We start from the raw sequence: 15,526 nt of genomic DNA on the forward strand, positions 1-15,526 counted from the left end.
TTGTTGAATGCGTTTAGGTATGAGGTGTTGTTGGGGCTATAGCTTATTTTTTTAGGAAAAGACTATCACTGCAGAAGATTGTCACAAGTCAAGCCCCTGGAGGTTGTTTACATCTGTTTACAAACTCTGACCACATCAAAAGTGAGATAAAAAAATAATTACTACTGAAAGAAAAATGTTCATTCACCAATGCTTTACATCAAAATAAATAAATCCATTCATATTGGATATTATTATATACATTATAAAAACAACAGGCAATCAAGATCACTATAGCCCTGGCCAGACAGTTTCATTAGTAGGGGTGCATTTTTTCATCCCAATTAGTCAGCTTTGATTTCAGCAAATTGTGCTCACTAAAACAGGTGACATGTCAATGCTCATAATGTGATCCAGACTCAATTCTTTACAGTCTGCAATGATGCAGTTGCAAATGAGCAATATTGGTGACGCAGCAAGAAGCAACAAGCAACATTTGGCTGATACACCTATAGCTAGACACTGTTTGAAGGTAAACACAAAACTCATCAGGTTACATTGTCTTTCAAGTATCTCATAGGTGTCAAAGTATACCTGATACTATCTCAATTACAGGTGTCAAACATTATCTTGTTGATTATATTACTCCATCTTGGTTATATACTGAAAAAAACATTCATCATCTGTAATACCTCAAATTTAGGCAAATCATTTCCACACATATGCAAGGATAAATCAAGTTTAAACAATGTTCAGTTGGTCTAAACAAGAATAAAGTCTAATTGACACATCCCTTTCACTAAGATGACCTGGGTTAATTTCACGATTTCTGACCTCAGTTGCAGTCATATTGATGGCAGATCTATCCATATACTGACTAATTACCTTAAGTATGTATGAAATAAATTATGCTTTGCCATTGTGTGATTGGCTTTTAACATCAGGGTAAGAAATTTGACATTAAAATGACAGCATGTAATAAAGGCTTCATTTTAGACACAAATAACTTCAAAATGAAACACAGTACTCCAGACTTGGAATGCTCTGGGGTTGGTTAACAATTCTAACATTGCTACCTACAACAACTAATGGCATCGATTGGAGAGTTTAATTATTTGCATCAGTTAGTGAGTATGTCTTTACCCTCCTTTCAGCAATATTCCAGCAGCATCACGGCAGGGGATATCAGAAACGGGCTTCGCACATTGTGTCCATGTGGGAATCAAACCCAGGTCTTCACCATGACAAGCCAACTATTTAACCATCAGGCTACCTCACCACTCTATTTGCATGTATGTATTTCAAATAAAATAAGCATTTCTTTAATGTTCTGTAGTGATAAACTGAAACCACATATTACAGATATATTAAAGGCGTAAATCTAACTTTCTCATTGTTGTGCCCACACAGTATTTATGGGTCATGGCCACAAGCTATTGTTACTTCACAATGTGTGTCAGTTTCAAATATACTGCATGGAGGTGGAGTCACTTCCCATTGTATATATTGAGCATTATGTCATTTCTTACATGTGGACACTTCTGAGACCAAACCTCTTGACCATGTTGACATTTGACCTCGATGACCACAGGTCAAAAGGGAAGAACATATTATTGTAAAAATGTCATACCATTAACTTCTGTAATGGATTCATTTCTATCTAAACCGATGAAATTAAATGTAAATAATCATTCAACACTTGTGATAGCTAAGTGCTTGGAATAAACAGCAATGAACCGACAGCTTGGAGACTATTCAACTTCTAATTTCTCAATATTATGAATGTGTTATCATTAATGTGACTTATAACTAAATTGTTGGAATGCTTCTTATAACTGATTTGAATGCTTCTCATAACTGAATCCAAACAGGGGTTTCAACATCAAATTCAGTGAAATTAAGTATGTTTTTATGGGCTATTATTAGAGTACAAGATTAAACACATTCATTTCAAACTTGGGCCTTAGTGGACTAGTGGTTGAAGTCGCTAACTGTTTTGATTGGTTTCCAGTGGTTATTTTAAACATCATACACATGTACATATTTATTACACAGAATAAATAGCAAAGAAACTTTGTCAGATCAGGACAAACACTACAACCAAAAATGGAATGTACTCATTTTCATATAGTTCATGTCTGTTTAATGTATGACATGAAGTCACATGTGCCAGTGACACTTGTGCATTATTGGCAATAAAGTGGCATTAACAAGGTCAAACCATTGATCTGATTTTAACTCATGGATAATTATACTGGCCCTAATGAAACAGACTAGACTCCCTGGCAGTGGCAGTAGTAATAACTGTTGTGTTTGACCTTTTTTTACAACATCTAACAGTCATGGGTGCACTATATGTCATGAAATGTCACCTGAATAATAAGCATGATGTAAGGCAGACATGATCAATAGTAATACCAGGGTCTACTTGACACCTATGCCATATTAAACCTACTGTTCTGGATTAAAATATGAGCAGACTATCACAGATATCAGCAGTCCGATCAGGGAAAGTTTTACCGTGTGAAAATCATTGATTATATAAAAGGCTGTGATGATGGCCACAACCATCATGACTGACCTGTCAAATTTAAACTGAAGTTATTCCCAAATTAAGCAACGACAAATCCATTCCATATGGTTTAAAGTTAAGTCTACTTGCCCATACTCTTATATATATATGTGCATAACTTCATTGCTTTTTAATTCAAATGACTGTTTGGTCTAGTTTGTTCAAATGGTGATGATGATGACCTCTAATGCTACCAAACGTTCTCTCAATGGTTGTCACACTGAGTGAAAGAGTATATGGTTTTAGCAATATTCAAGTAAGGTCATGGCAAGGGACACAAGAAATGGGATTCCCACACTGTACCCATGCAGAAAAACGAGCCCAAGTCTTTGGAGAGAGAAGCAAACGCTTTAACTGCTTACCCTCTCCTCTGCTGTTCTCAGAGAGAGATGTTCTTTAGTAAGCACAATTTATCAACTAAGTCTAAACAACTTTATCACACTATAGGTTTTTGTGCAGATTTACAGTGAAATATTGTGAGAAGTACTTACCACCACTGGTCTCGTCTCCCAAATCCACTATATTGCTTGACATGATGTTGAAATGTAAATCCTCTTCTGTGCTAATCACTCAAACATCTACTTCATGATCACTGCCATCTGATTTTCTTCTGTTTTCGATGTTTTGTCGATATCCTGTATTAAAATCCCGAAGCTGATGACTTATACGAGATATGCATTCAGTCCTTCTTCATTAAAGAACCTGTAGATCGGAATCAACTGTGAATGACAGAATGACTTTGCAAACCTGTTTGTTTACAATTGCTGAGTGTAGGAAGACTTAGTAGAAACGCTCGATAAAGACAAATCGTTGTCAACGAAGATATTCAAATGAAAGGATGCTGATGATAACACGTTAAACTCCTGTCTTCATTGTGGAAGACGCCTGAGAAAAATCAAAACCGAGCTCTCACCGTGTCGTCTGCCCCCGGAAGCAGCCTTGTGAAGTTGTGTGGAATGTTCATTTCAATCCAGTGGAAAGATTAGCCTCAGCCATAAAATCCTTAGAATGCAGAAAATATAGTAGCAAAATCCAAACACACAAAGCTGGAAAATGATTTGAAATTGAACGCTAAAACGGCAACAAACAAACAAACAGCACTTGACTGACTGCTCCTATGTTAGTTTACGTCACATCTGTAAAGGGAGGTTACTCTAGAGAAAAACCAGGAATACCGCTAAAGAATTCATAGGCCTACAGCACGAGTTGCTCTGGCAACTATGTAAATAAACTGATTATGTTGATATCAGGCGATTATATCCAGGTCTGTTTATCACGTGAACGAGTATAAAGTGATTAAGACTATGTGGACCTTTACCGTGGCCTCATTAAGTTTATTCCGATCTTGTGTAATTAAGTCTACCAGGACTTTCATTCAGTAAACATTAAAACTGCTTCGATTTTAATCGGATAGTGAAGTCATTTCCCTCATTTAAATGCAGCAAATAGGAATTTAAAGCCCGGACACCATCACGTTCTAATTGGTGCAGGAAAAGAACTCCCCTAAATGGAATAAGCGGATAAGTTTTGAAAGACTGGTTGCAACTACCGCGTTTAACGAGCCTATTAAAGATATTATTGGTTGTATACTGATCAATGACGAGGAATGCCATTAATTATTATTATGCTAGCGACCAAACAAATTACTCTAATTAACTGAAACAACAAACAATGATTAAGTCTTTGAATGTCATTTAGAAGTGAAAATACATAAGAATGAAGATTTTTATGGATATCAACTTCTTTATGAGAGAACACAACGTTTCGGAGTTAATGCTTACTCCTTCACCTGATGAAGGAGTAAGCATTAACTCCGAAACGTTGTGTTCTCTCATAAAGAAGTTGATATCCATAAAAATCTTCATTCTTAAACAATGATTACACATGGAATACATTGTATGACAATGTTTTGTAAATTTTGTATATCGTATTCTGGCGTATTGGGTTTTCGATCGGACAACATATTTCGTGAACAAATATGATATTTCTATTTTGGTGTTTCATATCGAGTATTTAGTTATGTATTCCTAAGTGTTCAAACTAAAAGTGCTTTATGGTTCAACTTCTTTATCATACAAGGTCAAGGTGACTTTGTGACCTTGTATAATAAAGAAGTTGAACCATAAAGCACTTTTAGTTTGATTCCTCCAACTAAATGCCTTTGAAACAACTTCCTAAGTGTTGAAAATTAGTTTCATAGAAAACATTTTGCAAGATTAGGAAATACAGCTAGCAAGCTTGCTTGCAAGGTGTAAAATTACTAAAGAAGTTATATCAGACAAAATTGATGTCTATACCACACCAAAAAATCTTCTTTTTTAAGAAACAAAAAGACATACTATCGCCTGAAAACCAGAGTGTTCTTAAACCTAATTTGGAAATAATGGACTCCAAACATTGAAATCTCATTTTCTCTCCATTTATCAGAAGACAGGATAACACTTCATCTGTAATATGATAAATAAAACTTTTTTTCTTCTAAAAGTAGACTTGAAACACTCTGGTTTTCGGGCGACGATATGTATGTAGGTTCTTTCATAAAATACATCATTTGTACTGGTTTGTTGCCTACAACCTAGTTGGTCAGCTTTTCAGCTGTGAAGGGAGAGAGACCTGTAGATTTGTCATGGCTGTTTGCTTCACTTGAAAAGTGTAAGAACAGTTACAATAAACACAGCGAATAACAAGTAATTAATCAATTACGGTTTAATTAGTGAATAAGCCACTTCTGGATTCACATCATATTTAAAGTTACACACTGTATGTAGTCACATGTTGATTAGTAATTAACGCGCCAATTAAAGGATAAGTGATCAATACCTATGTATCTTACCTTCATCTTCACTTGTGCTCCTGATGTTTTGTCAACCTGTGGATTGCTTTGACAACTTGTGGGCAAACGATGATGAGAGTTTGATTACTTTTCCACTTGGTGGTTTCCCAGAATTTACTGCTGTTCAGAAATGTCACTGAATGCCATCGAATTTCCACATTCAACAATGAAACATTTCAGAAACTGACACATTAAAGAAATTAGTGTAAAAATAACAAAGACATGGTGTACAATTAACAATGACAACGGTGTGGAATTTCAATTTTTTTATTGGTAGTACACTTACAATGGCAGCGAAACATTAATTGCAATTGTAATAGCAGTCAGTGATATCAATATTCATTTCGCAACATCATCGGTGAAGCTCATACTAACGGTTCTAGACCGGTTGTCCAATGTGACACCATCATCTGTACACAGGCGCTGGCCTTGACATATTGTGAGCAGAGTGAGTGAGTTTAGGTTTACGCCGCTCTCAGCAATATTCCATCCATATCACTGCGGGGGATACCAGAAATGGGCCGTGTGTTGTAGCCATGTGTTGAGTCGAACTCGGATCGAACGATGAGCGAACGCTTAAGCTTAAACCACTAAGCAGCCTCACCGCCCCTGTGAGCAGTGAAAGTCTGCCCCTTAAAGAACGAATAACCTCAATTTTTGGTACTCTTTTCACCACTGCATATGAAAGGTCCCTGCATGGTTAGTCATAAACCGAACACCAATTTATTTTTCAAAAAACAAAAACAAAAAAAACTTGTGGTTAATTAATACCAAGCGCTTAAAAGTTGCCAAAAAAAACGCCCGCTTCTATCTCGTCCGCAAACGAAACCACAGACAGGTTACGTAACTCTGTCGTCAGAGCCCTGAAGTAACGTCATAGAAGGAACGATTTTCAGGTAGTTGTATAGAAAATGTGTAAGAAGCTCGTAATTTGGCTGATTTCTCGACGTCACCAAAGACCTGCTGAATTGTTGTGTTGCCGTCAATTGCTCCTTGGAGTCGGGTGATGGTGTCACTATCCACAGATTTCCGCCGGCTCCCGTAGTTTGTGCTTAAATGTTGTTGTTTGTGTGTGCGACGCGAGCGTGTGGAAGCATGTGGTACATACTAAATCGGATGGTTCGCCCCCTACCATGCTTTCAGGATAGAAAATGGAGTCCAAGTTTCATCGAGACTGCTTACTACACATTGCTTACCAAAAGGATTTTGCATGAATATAACGCTTTCTTCCTCGGAAGCGAGGTTGTGGTCGAAGTGTCAATGTTATCGTAAGTAATATATTACGACCTCCGCCTCGTTTCCAAGAGTGAAATTGTTATGTTATGAGCAATGTCATGTGAAATCATAATGTCCATCAATACAAATACATATTTTACTACCAGTGAAAGTACCTTTCAATTTGTAAGTCGGTGAAAACAAACTTAAATAGCATTTATCCTAAGACAGTGCGCCGCCATTTTTGAAAATAGTTAAGTCACGGACTTAAGTCCATTTGAATTAATGAGATTATGGTTTGTTTTTTATCAAATTATAAAATCAAAACTACTTTCTACTATTAGTTAAATATGTATTTGAATCATGACCAAAAGGAGTTTGCATGACACAACCTGTAACATAACACAAGCGAGGTCGGGGTCAAAAGAAAAGAAATACTGCGCGATAAGTTTCTTCACTTGCTAAATTTACCTGGTTTGTAAACGTTCACTCACCAGTATGTAGACACTTGTCAATATACGTCTTTATATTTGGTCTCATAATCCTAATTACTTTATAATCATACTTGCATGCATTTTGAAACTTAATAAAAAGAAGCGATGTGCGAATGTATAGCAGGAACGTAATATCTAGACATTTTATAGTTTGCCTATATGAATCATAATTCTCACGCACGCCCTAGTGTATGTCGTCTGTATCATTACACTTCACGACGAAAACAATGATTCTGTTGAAAGCTACGACAACTAAATAAAATCAAACTGCAAATATTAAAATTAAAACAAATTAAAGTTGTAGGAGCAATGTCAGGCTATTACCTTGTTCGAGGAATGTATCCATCAATATCCACAAAAAATGAGTGATATATAATTCATGTGTAGATTTCCCAAGTGATGTGTCTTTTAACAGTCTAATATATGAAAACGTGATATATTGTTTCAGGTTTTTACATTGCTGTATAGTAACATTGATCACCCAAGATAGGACACCTGACAACTAATTGTATAATGTGCGTCATTCTTTTAAAACACTTAGTTAGCCAATAATGAGCAATCAATCAATGTATTGGCGGTTAATCATTTGAAAGAAGGGTGTTGTTTTTACATAGACACAGACACAACAGTGTATTCAGCATAGATTAGTAAACACTACCTTTCGACAAATCCCCATATAAATGCGCACAAAAGTACACTGGCCCAAAAAAGAAACGCATAGGTGAAAATCCAATGTTATGAGAGATGATTTATTAACTTAAATTGCACAAAAAGTAATGGAACTTGAGCAATGATAATTCACACGGGTATTAACAAATGTGTGTCAAGACATATACAATCATTCACAGTGGTATTAAGCGTCTCTATTTTCCATGGCATAGTGAGAAAGTCAGTATCTGGTGTGACCACCACGGGCATCAATCACTGCTCTGCATCGCCTGGGCATTGACTGTATAAGACGTCGTATCCGCCTTTGTGGGATTCTTCTCCACTCATCTCGCAACGCATTCACCAACTGTAGACGTGTCTGTGGCTGCGGCTGTCGACGTCGTAACCGTTTACCCAATTGGTCCCATAAATGTTCAATTGGGTTCAAATCCGGCGATTTTGAGGGCCATGGAAGAACTGTAATGTTGTTGTTGGCAAGGAAATCCGTGGTAATGCGTGCTGTGTGCGGTCTTGCATTGTCGTGCTGGAAAATTTCCCTTCTAGCGTCAATTGTAGGAACAACATGACGGTTCAGAATTTCATCCCGGTAGCGTACAGCATTGAGATTCCCTTGCACATGCACCAACTGTGTCCTGCCGTTCATAGATATGCCTCCCCACATCATTACACCTCCACCACCGTGTCTGTTGACCTCACGAACGCACTGTCGAGCATATCTCTCATTTCGACGTCTGTAAACACGCATCCTTCCATCATGTCTGTACAGCAGAAAACGTGACTCATCGCTGAACCAGATCCTCCTCCAATTCAAGAGGTTCCATGCCCGAACGTTCCTGCACCACTGAAGACGTGCACGACGGTGATGGGGATGCAGAACAGGTCCTGCATGAGGTCGCATAGGTCGAATTCCATGCTCTCTTAGGCGATTCCTGATGGTTTGTGGAGAGACTCTACGCAGCCCAGGAACGTGATCAGCGGTATACGTAGCAGTGACGGCCCGATTACGCAGATGAAGCACCCGGATGTAGCGGTCTTGTGCTGGAGTTGTCACCCTTGGTCTCCCACTCCTTGGACGGTCTCTGGTCGAGTTGTGTTGCGTGTATCGTTGCCAGAGACGGGAAATCGTGCTCTGCCTCACATTCAGACGTCTGGCAACTGATGACTGACTTTCCCCAGCTTCCAGACGTCCAATGGCTCTATTTCTGTTTTCTTCATTTAACCTTGGCATTTTTCGCGGCGCATAGAAAGAAATTCGAAGAATGAATCGCAACAGGACCTGTCCCCTTTTATAGCCATCATAATCAAGATTGAGATCCTGCATTTGCACGTGCATAATGCTTTCAGATTTTCCCACGTGCAGATTATACAAAGCGTTTTCAAGGTGCTGTGGTGTGGCGAATAATCACCAGAGGTTGTGTTTGTTTGTCTGTTTTGGTGGTATTGACTATAAAAACACTTAATATTTACATTAATTGTCATTCCATTCCATATTTTCCGAAAAAATACTTTACTCTACTTTAAAAATGAGATTTCAGCTATGCGTTTCGTTTTTGGGTCAGTGTAATTAATCAATCGGCGTGTTATCGGTTAATCCTTTGATCGATTCAGACACAAGAAATACCAAATGGGGACCTTTGTCGGGTAATCTAAGTGGCGTTACCACTAATTATACCTGTTATAAATTCATTAACTGAGCATCAAGTGAATGATGACAAATAACGTGTAGGTTTATACACACCTAACACGGATTACAGCCTAGCGCCACCAAGTGATTTTTGACACAATCGTATATGAAAACAAGGTTTGTAACTCGGAAACTAGACAAAGCAGGAAACAAAACTAAACGATTGTAGATTGTGAGAATAGCTTTCATTTTTCACAACTGCTGTCACGATTTCAGGTTTGTACAAACCTGTCAACGAAATTGTTTACCTCCTGAAATGTAGATGAATTCTGCATAGACTCTTATTTCTATACATACTATTACGTCACGGAGACGCACCGCTCTGATTGGTTGAAGTTTCGTTTGCGGTTGAGAATTGTGCCCCGTTGACAAAAAGGTCTATTTAAGGTAATTAAAAATCGAAATGAGGAGTTGTAATGACGGGGTTTCATTCATAACGATGTCAGTGAGCTATTTATGCATTTGCACCCCCTACAGTATATGTGATCTTTAATGCATTCCTGATACCACTTTGGATTTGTCTGTAACTTCCAGACGATTTCCAGATTACTCTTGATTTCAAAGTCTAGTGGTTGAAGCGTTCATCCCACACGCCTATGTTCCGGGTTAGATTCCCCACATGGGTACAATGTGTAAAGCTCATTTCTGGTGTCCACCGCCGTGATATTGCTGGAATATTTCTAAAAGCGGCGTAAAGCCAATCACTCACTCACTGTTAAGCAAAGAGAGTCCTGCAATACGATATCTGAATAGAAGAGTTGCTGGTCTTGCGTTCTTCGATTTTCGACCTTCCCCAAGAAGTGGTCCAGGTCTGGTGTCGACACTGCAGAACGGACATGGAAGTCACCGGAATAAAGGCGGAGATTTTCTTTACCAATCTTAAATCCGAATGCCTCATCAGAAAATAAAAAACAAGCAACGACTTAAACAGTCTCCATAACATGTTCCCACATCCTAACACCTCAACGCCTACTGGTTCATTTGTGTACTGAATTTGACTGATACAGGGACGAAAATTACAGGGTGTGAGTACGTGGAAACGTTGCATCTGGAGAATAGGAAGGGTATGCAACAAGTTCAGAGGCAGAGAGTCATGTAATACAGTCATGGCGACAAGATTTCAGACAGTATCACGGCCTTCTTGCGGTACAGCAGCCTGTCTTCAGTGATTTGTCCATGAGGTTAATTGAGGCCTGACACTCATACTGTGTCATGTACGACGAACACTCGTGAATCGTCTCTATTTGTCAGTGATGTACACACCATCCAAGGGCAGCCCAGACGTGGTTGACAAGTGTGGACTGAGTGTTGGCCATGGTATGGTAGTCGTGTTCTCCTGTCTGCTCTCGTGTGCTCTCTGTGCGCAAATAGCAACACGTGTACATCCATGAAGTGTTCAAGGTCGCACTGTGACACGTCCGTGGATATCAGGTAATGGTTTTGGACCTGTCACTGTGATCCCACCCCAGCCTAGACAGTTGATGAGCCACACCAACGTGATCGTTTTGTCTGACGAAAATGCTCATTGCCACACTGCGTTGCGTGAAGGAAGCCCAAACCTTGATTCATTCGTGTTAACACAGTGAATAGCGCTGCCTCTCTTCACACCAATCGCGTGTTGCAGTAATGTGACGTGTCGTTAAGCATGGAATAACATGTGGATGACGTTTCGTTAAGTATGGGATAACATGTGGATGACGTTTCGTTAAGCATGGGATAACATGTGGATGAAAGTCTCAGATTCCATATGTGCAGCGGAACACGAATCGTCCGTTCACTCACTCAAATACCAATAGTTCTATCCAGTTCGAGAAGAGGTGGGGTAGCCAAGTGGGAAAAACGTTCGCTCGTCGTGCCGAAGGCCCGGGTTCGATTCTCCACACGGGTACAATGTTTGAAGTCCATTTCTGGTGTCCCCTGCTTTGGCATTGCTGGAATATTGCTTAAAGCGGCGTAAAACTGTACTCACGCAATACGCAAATGTTGCATTTTACCAACGTCTGCCATCAACATTATCTGTGGACTACAGTCCTCTGTCTTATGGCAGTTTACAAGTTGATGATTAACGCGACAAAAAACCCCGTTTATTTAACTTTAAAATAATATCCGAACACCTCAGTCTGGTTTTGATATCTGCAATATACGCCGCAATTCACCGACACGTTTCACTGTAAATTCACGATTTTATACAGACCACGTGTACAATGAAGAAATCATACATGTTCAAACTGGTTCCAAACCAATATTCCACAGAATGGAATATTCACAAGTTTTTTATAGTATCAATTTCAAAGAATGCTTGTGAGCTTCAACTGAACTATCTGGTGAATTTTCTCTGTTTCTGTAAAGTTTGACACTTTTCCTGGTCTGTTACTATCAGATACTATAATCCGGATATTATTTCCAATCTGACCGAGCAACACATGAGACCAACGCAACAGATACCCAGGGGCCTTTGACATAAATCATTTGTCTTACGTCACTTGGGTAGCGCCATTCACTAAAGCAACATAGATCATGTTATTTGGCACAACGAAAGTGTAGGCGGCGTGGGCTCCTTCTCTCTGGACATCATGCTGACCTGACCACGTACTTTATGTATAAAATACGCTGAAATTGTTGAATAATCTTCATATTGTGTATACATCTGTATATAGGCATCTCTGTGTTACAGTATACCATTTGTTACGTCAGAGCATGTCACATTGGGAAGACATCGCCTCGATTTACTATGACTGATCTGTCAAATTCCAACACAGCCTTGCACTAGGCAGTTTTAATGGCTTCCGTGTTTTGTCATGAGTGTCTGAAATTCGCTTATCCCTTGGGGCTGTTGGTGCCACCTGTGTTGTACATCACGGACTTGTCAGATCAACAGCACCTAATTCCTTCCAGATCTGCACCTTGCTGGTGGGGTTGTTGGGTCAAAGAGTTTGTACGTCGCACCGGAGGAACGGGTTCTATTCTCTGTGTTAGTTAAAGGTGGAAAGGAGGTCTTCGTGTACCTTGCAGTGTTGTGGCTCCAATAATCCTCCTTCAACCCCTCAGCAAGCTATCTCCCTTCACTCACTCACTCATTCACTCACTCACTCACTCACTCATGTGTAGTAAGGCAATATCGGCACTGATCACATGATTCAGGTTGATTATGAAAATGTGGGCATCTCCAGGAGATTGTTGTTTTTCGTAAGGGTGGTCCAACGGCAGCTGTAGAGAGGTAGTAATTTAAAGGTGAACGTACGTCCGTTCTCAAGGAATATAAATATCTAGGGATATTATTTACACATACACTAAACCTGAATAAATCTATCATTAATTTGGCAAGTAGAGGGAAAAAGGCTTTACTACGATAATTGCTCTCTGTTATACAAGTTGGGGGTTGTTGGTCCCAGTATATTTTTCAAGTTGTTTGATTCCCAAGTGAAGCCTAATCTCCTCTGTGGATCTGAAATCTGGGGGTTCAAGAAATTTTATGTCATCGAAAAGGTTCACCTTCTTGCATGTAAAAGGTTTTTAAATGTTGGTATGTCTAATCCTAATAGTATCGTGTACGGTGAATATGGGAGATACCCTTTGTACATAATTTCTTACTCATGCTGTTTAAAGTACTGGGGTAAAATAATAAATATGCCCGAACATCGTCTGCCAAAAAAACCCTACAATATGATTGTTCATCTTGATAATATTTGCAAAAAACACTTGGGCAACCCATATTTGCAGTCTTTTGTTTAGATACGGTTTTGGATTCGTCTGGTTATCCCAAACCGTTGGCGATGTTTATGCATTTATCAAACATTTTCGTACCAGGGCTATTGATATCTTTAAACAGGACTGGCATTCATCACTATATGAAAGTTCAAGATATGGCTGTTATCGTGAGTTTAAATCCCTACTTGAACCTGAGTCGTATCTCTACAACCTACGTACTACAAACCTTCGTAGTGCTTTTATACGCCTGAGACTTGGTCTAAATGAGTTATATATCAATCAAGGAAGATGTTCATCCAATATAAAATCACAAAGGCTCTGTCCATTCTGTAACACTGTTGAGAATGAATTTCACTTTATATTTATCTGTCCTGTATATAATGATTTAAGGCAGATGTATTTCCCGCCATGGCTACGATCATACAATAATACTACAAAACTTTATTCAATACTTTCAAGTATAGCACCCCTATTACAACATGAGACAGATCTACTTATTCACCACGCGCTCATATTGAGAAGAGATTCACTGTAACGTGTGTCATATGTTCTATAAGTTGTACATACTATACATAAATATTTTGTATATGGGCCACTGGCCTTCATGCAATAAACTGATTGATTGATTGAGTATGATTTTACAACGCTTTTAGCAATAATCAAGTAATATCTCGGGAGGCGAATTAGAACATGGGCTTCACACATTTTCCTCAAAATGGGACAGTGATACTACTGGTAGGCCCATGTATACACTACCTGTCCAGCAGTGAACAAACATTTTATAACTCGCCAGCGTAGTCGCAGAGATGAAGTTGTTTTATCTCGCCTCAGGTTAGGGCAGTGTAGATTGAAGGCGTATAAAATCATCATAAATACCTTTCTTCTCTTTATGAATCCAGTAACTGACACTGCCCAGAAACAGTCACCACTGTGTCACTGAATGTCTCATTGAACACTTGGCAATAATTTAATGTATGGATGTATACAGAGATCTCTGTTAGACTTTCACAGGGACTTTAAAAAGGGGAAGTATGACATAATTTAACTGAACGTAAATACAACAGTGTCTTAAGTGTTGTGCGCATATAGGCCTTTTAAGGCCCAAGGTAGCCCTATAACTTTGCCTACCTGCCTGCCTGCCTGCCTACCTATTGTCCACATGTGGGGAATCTGAACCGGGTCTTCGGACGCTTTAACCACAGGGCTACCCTACAGTCCCTGACCTGACGGACCTGAGACAGCCGAGGGTACTATAATCCGGACAACCTGTATTGGCTTGACTTCACGTGTTTACCAAGGAAAACCTTACATACCAAGCAGTAGGCAGGAGAAGTTCAAACACACCCACGTGTATTATGGCAACTGATCGTATTACTTTTCAAAGCTGTCAATATACATTTACCTTCAACGCATGTCAAATATGGCTGTTTGAATAAGGCGCAGTAAATCAAATAGAGGTTCAAAGTTGATTTCGCTGTGTATGTGTGTGAGTATAGTTTTAGGCCACTTTTAGTAATATTCCAGCAATATCACGGCGGACACCAGAAATGGGCTTCACAGACTGTACCCATTTGGGGAATCGAACCCGGGTCTTCTGCATGACGAGCGAACGCTTTAACCACTTGACTACCACACCGTTGTATATGTGTTAACTATAGAAAGTCACAATGTCCCCGAGGCATGTCAGAATATGGATGTAGTATTATATTTCCCTCAAATGACTTCACAGAATCAATAAAAGCTATTTACTTCTAATGGTGACGTCACAGACTGGCTGTTAACCAGAATATCGTACCTAAAGGGTTCGTGGGCCGCTTACGTATGACGTAAATCAGTTCACATCTGTTAACGTTTGTCAACCAAAGTTAACTGGGTTAATACCGTGGCCAACATGGGGTCACAGAGATCATCCGAGGTTCTGGCTTTGAACGCAGTCTGAGAGGATGAAGTTCTGAGCGCATTCTAGTAGGAGGTACAGATGGCTGTGGTGCAATGGTTCACTGACCATACAAGAACGTTCTCGCAGATGATCGCCTTGGCAACCACGATTGCACTGTGCACTTAGTTCTTTCATCGCACTAGTCATATTCATTCATGCCACATGCTGACGTCATCACTATAATTCAGACCAATTTGCACCTGTAACTAACCCCCAGCACAAAGACACCCTGTTTAATCCCAAGAGTCAAAATGACAGTGCAAAATAAAAAAGTTGTAAGATAAACGATTGTACGTGTAACGTGAGGACATATGGAGGAAATATCTCCGAGCGAGACATAATAATCACTAACGTGATGAGTGATGATTGATCACGGTTCGTCAGTGTCATAAAGGTGTAGTATAAAACTTGGGGGCAGGCGTCGTCCGGCAGA

The 15,526-nt window shown here is 39.4% G+C and overlaps 1 protein-coding gene across 2 annotated transcripts in view; it reads right to left on the reverse strand.

Moving 5' to 3' along the window:
- LOC137286530 (rho GTPase-activating protein 8-like) overlaps nucleotides 1-3,691 on the reverse strand; it is a 44,326-nt gene extending 40,635 nt beyond the window's left edge. Inside the window, exons 1-2 of one of the 2 annotated variants that reach the window (XM_067818446.1) lie at nucleotides 3,465-3,691; nucleotides 3,043-3,186 (exon numbers count right to left, since the gene is read on the reverse strand). In XM_067818446.1, the coding sequence (XP_067674547.1) occupies nucleotides 3,043-3,085 (43 nt within the window). In that variant the 5' untranslated portion in view covers nucleotides 3,086-3,186; nucleotides 3,465-3,691. Of the gene's footprint in view, nucleotides 1-3,042 lie in introns of both variants that reach the window. The other variant, XM_067818447.1, reaches the window with a different exon arrangement.
- Nucleotides 3,692-15,526: the final 11,835 nt, after the last annotated feature.

The sequence above is a fragment of the Haliotis asinina genome, chromosome 6 (assembly GCF_037392515.1).
Source record: "Haliotis asinina isolate JCU_RB_2024 chromosome 6, JCU_Hal_asi_v2, whole genome shotgun sequence".
In the NCBI taxonomy this organism is placed as follows: domain Eukaryota; kingdom Metazoa; phylum Mollusca; class Gastropoda; order Lepetellida; family Haliotidae; genus Haliotis; species Haliotis asinina.